This window comes from Cebus imitator, unplaced genomic scaffold, assembly GCF_001604975.1.
Source record: "Cebus imitator isolate Cc_AM_T3 unplaced genomic scaffold, Cebus_imitator-1.0 Scaffold266, whole genome shotgun sequence".
Taxonomy (NCBI): domain Eukaryota; kingdom Metazoa; phylum Chordata; class Mammalia; order Primates; family Cebidae; genus Cebus; species Cebus imitator.
Window position 1 is genome coordinate 2,582,938 of NW_016107581.1, and position 5,825 is coordinate 2,588,762.

Genomic DNA, 5,825 nt, shown 5'->3' on the forward strand with positions numbered 1-5,825 from the left:
TTGATGGAGTCTTGCTCTGTTACCCAGGCTGGAGTGCAGTGGTGTGATCTTGGCTCACTGCAACCTCTGCCTCCTGGGTTGAAGAGATATCTCATATTTCAGCGCTCCAAGTAGCTGGGATTACAGGCGTGCACCACCATGACTGGCTAATTTTTGTATTTTTAGTAGAGTTGGGGTTTCACCATGTTGGCCACACTGGCCTCGAACACGTAACCTCAGGTGATCTGCCCGCCTCGGCCTCCCAAAGTGCTAGGATTACAGGCCTGAGCCACTGGGCCCAGCTTTTTTTTTTCTTTGGTAGTTACGGAGTCTTGCTACGTTGCCCAGGCTGGTTTTGAACTCCTGGCCTCCCACATTGACCTCCCAATGTGCTCGGATTACCAGCATGAGCAACTGCACCTGGCCCCCTGATTGATTTTGTATTCAGGGCAGTTAAGGTCATTTCAATTATTTTCGATTTTACTTTATGAAATTATTATTTCAACTTAGTTAATTGTTATCGGGGTTAAGTTTTATAACACATTTGATTCCTCATTCATGTTTTGGTTTGTACTGAATTTTGCCAAAGTCTAGGGTCTATGTCTGTCAATAGCCCTTGGTGCCTGTTAGCTCTTTCATGTCCAGTTTTCCTGGGTCAGATTTCATAGCTTCAGATTTCATCAGGGAGGCTGGAATGCTCTGCCAACATTTTTTTTTTTTTTTTGAGACAGAGTCTTGCTCTGTGGCCCAGGCTGGAGTGCAGTGGCTCGATCTCATCTCATTCCAACCTCCACCTCCTGGGTTCAAGCGATTCTCCTGCCTCAGCCTCCCAAGTGGCTGTCTTGCTATGTTGGAATTACAGGTGGGATTACAGACACCTGTCACCATGCCTGGCTAATTTTTTTTGTATTTTTAGTAGAGACGAGGTTTCACCACGTTGGCCAGGCTGGATTTCGAACTCCTGACCTCAGGCGATCCACCCCGCTCTGCCTCCTAAACTGTCAACTTTTTAGTCATGAAACCCTTGGCTGTTTCTGTGTATTTCTTAGCTAAGGCTACACAAAAAACCAATTGTGAGGAATTTTCCTCAACTGTTTTCTGTTGCTGGGACTGGGCCGCATGGTGTTAGTTAATTTCTTCCCCAGGTTCCAGACCATATTGTTAGTTCCCGAAGGAAGGGGAAGGCATAGGTCAGAATGCCCTTGGGAACAAATTGCCTTGTCTTTGGGTCCTGGCACATGCTGTTCCCATTCCTGAAACTCTTCCCTTCTCTCCTCTGCCAAGCCAACTCTGACCCTTCCTACAGACGTCATCTGCTGTCCTTGCCTTTGGAAGACTTTCTTACCCTCCTTCGACCCCAGGTCCCTCTCTGGTGGTGCCCTGTGTTCTTGGATGAGGTCTGTGCAAACCTACCTTTGAAGGCCAAGGGGCGCTGAGAGGCTGAAGAAAGAGGCTGACAAATCCAGCTTTTCAGAAGTAAACATTCAGTGAGGATTCATGAACAGAAACTCTGTCTCAAGGTGGATCCCTCAGCCCACCCTCCAGAAAAATATTCATTCTAATTTTTTTTTAAGATGGAGTTTCACTCTTATTGCCCAGGCTGGAGTACAATGGCGCAATCTCAGGTCACTACAACCTCTGCCTCCCAGGTTCAAGCCGTTCTCCTGCCTCAGCCTCCCGAGTAGCCGGGATTACAGGCATGTGCCACCACACCTGGCTAATTTTTGTTGTTGTTGTTGTTTTTTTGAGACAGAGTTTTGCTCTTGTTGACCAGTCTGAAGTGCAATGGCATGATTTTGGCTTGCCGCAACCTCTGCCTCCCAGGTTCAAGTGATTCTCCTGTCTCAGCCTCCTGAGTAGCTGGGATTACAGGCATGTGCCACCACGCCCGGCTAATTTTGTATTTTTAGTAGAGATAGAGTTTCTCCATGTTGGTCAGTCTGGTCTTGAACTCCCCACCTCAGATGATCCGCCCACCTCAGCCTCCCAAAGTGCTGGGATTACAGGTATAAGCCACTGTGCCCAGCCTCTGAATTTGTTTTTTAAAGATAGACACCAGGTCTCACTAGGTTGGTCAGGTTGGTCTTACACTCCTGGCCTCAAAGCAGTCCTCCCACCTCAATTTCCCTCAAGTGTCAGGATGAAAGGTGTGAGCCACTGTGCCCAGCTCAGAAAGTAGTACGCCTTTTTTGTAAAACACACGCAGCTGGTTTAGAGGGTTTGTGAAACTCTGGCCACTGGGGAAGTTAGATAAGCATCTTTATGAGGGCTTATCTCTGCCACAGGCATTATTTCTTTATGAGGGGTTATCTGTACAGACATCATGGGTCATTGAAGCCTCGCCCAAGACATCCTGCTGCCTCAGCCTCTCAAATAGTTAGGACTACAGGCGCGTGCCACCGTGTCCAGCTAATTTTTTTTTTTTTTATTTTTGATTTTTTTTTTTTTTTGGTAGAGATGGAGTTTCACCATGTTACCCAGGGTATAACATTTTTTTAATTTTAATTAGATATTTTTATAGAGACATGTCTTGCTCTGTTGCCCAGGCTGGAGTGCAGTGGCATGATCACGGCTCACTGTAGCCTCAGCCTCCCTGGCTCAAGCCACCCTCTTACCTCAGCCTCCCAAGTAGCTGGGACTGCAGGCATGCACCACCACATCTGCCTAATTTTTATTTTTTATTTTTTGGTAGGTACAGGATCTCAAGATCTTACTATGTGCCTTAGCTGGTATCACACTCCTAGCCTCAATGGATCCTCCTGCCTCAGCCTCCCAAAGTGTTGGCATTACAGGTGTAAGCCTTTGCACCCGGCAACGCCTTTTAAATATTGGCTATTACCAAAGAAATGCAGAAATATGGCCCCATTGAACAAGAGGAAACAAATGAAGGACACAGAATATAAACCAAGGATTTTCCTCCACTGTTATAAGCATCCTGCTTTTCTCAGTGGTTACCTCCATCAGTAGTTTGCTGCACATCCTGTCTGTTGTTTTTCTATTCATTTACATGGACAAGTACACAGAATTCTCTTTACACCAGTTACATGATATTTATGTATCTTCTGGTAACTTTTTCTTTCTCTTTTTTGGAGACAGAGTCTCACTCTGTCACCCAGGCAGGAGTGCAGTGGCACGATCTCTGCTCACTGCAACCTCTGCCTCTCAGGTTCAAGTGATTCTCCTGCCTCAGCCTCCCAAGTAACTGGGATTACAGGCATCTGCCACCACATCCAGCTGACTTTTTGTATTTTAGTAGAGGTGGGGTTTCACCGTGTTGCCCAGGCTGGTCTCAAACTCCTGACCTTGTGATCCGCCTGCCTTGGCCTCCCAAAATGCTGGGACTACAGGCATGAGCCATTGTGCCTGGCCTTTTTCTTTTTTTAAAAGACAGGGTCTCACTAAGTTGCCCAGGCTGTTCTTGAATTCCTGGGCTCAAGCAATCCTCCCACCTCAGCCTCCAAAAACCTTTTTCTTTTTCTCTGCGGCGTGTCCTGAGATTCTTTCTATGCCAATACAGTATTTGCAAATGTACTTTATTTTTTGAAAACGCCACATCAGAGTCCACAAGAAAGAATTTTAGCCATCCTTGACTAAAGATCAGATGAGACACACTTCTTGACAGAATTTAAGGAATGTGGCGTTTTCATAAGGCAGTGAAACAAAAATTCTGAGCTTCAGGAGATGGAAATCAGCCTAAGAATTTCTCAACAACATCTCTTTCATTTTCTACTCCAGATAATATGAGGGCAGGTGCCGTGGCCCACACCTATAATCCCAGCACTTTGCAAGGCTGAGGAGGGAGGGTTGCATGAGGCCTGGAGTTTGAGATCAGCCTGGGCAACATAACAAGCCCCTGTCTCTACCAAAAATTTAAAAAGTGGGCCAGGCGCGGCGACTCACGCCATAATCACAGCACTTTGAGAGACTGAGGTGGGTGGATCACCTGAGGTTGGGAGTTCGAAACCAGCCTGACCAACATGGAGAAACCCCATCTCTAATAAAAATACAAAATTAGCAGGGCATGGTGACACATGCCTGTAATCCCAGCTACTCAGGCTGAGGCAGGAGAATCAATCACTTGAACCCCAGAGGCAGAGGTTTTGGTGAGCTGAGATTGCACCATTGCACTCTAGCTTGGGCAACAAGAGTAAAACTCTGTCTCAAAAAAAAAAAAAAAAAAAAAAAAAAAAAAAAAAAAAAAAAAAAATAAATTAAAAAAAAAAATTTTTCTAGAAGTCTGGGTCTTGCTAACTCCAACTCCTCAGCTCAAGCGATCTGTCCACCTTTTGATGGGAGATCTCAGAAGTCAGAGGTTAGATACAAGAGAAAAAGCTGAGAAGGTGGTCTGGGCCGTAATCCCAGCACTTTGGGAGGTCCAGGCGGGCAGATCACCTGAGGTCGGGAGTTGGAGGCCAGCCTGGTCAATATGGTGAAACCCCGTCTCTACTAAAAATACAAAAATTAGCCGAGCGGGTGGTGCCAACCTGTAGTCCCAGCTACTCGGGAGGCTGAGGCAGGAGAGTCACTTGAACCCAGGAGGCGGAGATCTCGCTCCAGCCTGGTGACAGAGTGAGACTCCATCTTAAAAACAAAACAAAACAAACAAACAAAAAGCCAAGAAGTGGGAGCTGGGCAGACTGAGTTTCGAGTTTCGGGTCAGGCAGGGTCAGATGTGGCAGGCCAGAAGTCCCCATCATGGTGGAGATCAGGACTCAGGGGTCAGAGCGAGGCCTCCTCCCTTCTCTTCTCTCCCCCACAGGCCGGGGGATCCCGCGGAGAGGATGTCGCAGGGGGTCACACGCCAGCCGGGCCGCCGGGGCTGCTGCAGGGGCTGCTGCGTGGGGCATGGGTACCTGCGCCGCTGGGCGCACTTCTGGGGCGCGCCGGTGACAGTCTTCATGGGCAACGTGGTCAGCTACCTGCTGTTCCTGCTGCTGTTCGCGCGGGTGCTGCTCGTGGACTTCCAGCCCTCGCCGCCCGGCGGCCTGGAGCTGCTGCTCTACTTCTGGGCTTTCACGCTGCTGTGCGAGGAGCTGCGCCAGGGCCTGAGCGGGGGCTGGGGCAGCCTGGCCAGTGGGGGCCCCGGGCCTGGTCATGCCTCACTGCGCCAGCGCCTGCAGCTCTACCTGGCCGACAGCTGGAACCAATGCGACCTAGTGGCCCTCACCTGCTTCCTCCTGGGCGTGGGCTGCCGGTGAGTGCCCCGGGGTCCTGGAACCCGCTCCCTGGCCACCTCTCATCCTCCCTGCCCACTCCAGGGTCTCCACTCCCGGGTGTCCACTTCTGGGTTCCCTGAAGCTGGGCAGCAGGTCAAGCCAACCCGGCTGACTGGAGAAAAACGAAACTCCTCAGGAAAGTTGGGCATGACGATTGCCCCGGGGTAATAGGCTGGCACCTGGAGATCTGGCTTTAGGGATGGCAGGATTCTAGAGAGAGCCCCACTGCCCGCCACTCAGTCTCTGCTATTTATTGCTAGGTCTCAAAGTTACCAGATGTTTCTGGGAGGCCTTACCTTACCTCCTACCTCCTCTTCATCCACACAGCTTGCATGGCTCAGGCCTTGCCCCCCTTCTCCCAACTTTCTTTCTTCCTTTGTTTTTGTTTGAGATGGAGTCTTGAGACTCCGTCGCCCAGACTGGAGTGCAGTGGCGTGATCTCGGCTCACTGCAACCTCTGCCTCCCGGGTTCAAGAGATTCTCCTGCCTCAGCCTCCTGTGTAGCTAAGATTACAGGCACCTGCCACTATACCTAGCTAATTTTTTTGTATTTTTAGTAGAGACAGGGTTTCACTATGTTGGCCAGGCTGGTCTCAAACTCCTGACCTCATGATTCACCCACCTTGGCCT

General features: G+C 49.4%; 1 protein-coding gene across 8 annotated transcripts in view; it reads left to right on the forward strand.

The window, feature by feature from the left end:
* Window positions 1-5,825, forward strand: part of TRPM4 (transient receptor potential cation channel subfamily M member 4) — a 53,789-nt gene that overhangs the window by 36,060 nt on the left and 11,904 nt on the right. For all 8 annotated transcript variants that reach the window (XR_001817009.2, XM_037728484.1, XM_037728485.1 and 5 more), the window contains one exon: window positions 4,739-5,173. Coding sequence is in view for 7 of the 8 variants with exons in the window: in XM_037728484.1 (XP_037584412.1) it covers window positions 4,739-5,173 (435 nt within the window). In the remaining variant the exon portion in view is untranslated. The remainder of the gene's footprint in view (window positions 1-4,738; window positions 5,174-5,825) is intronic.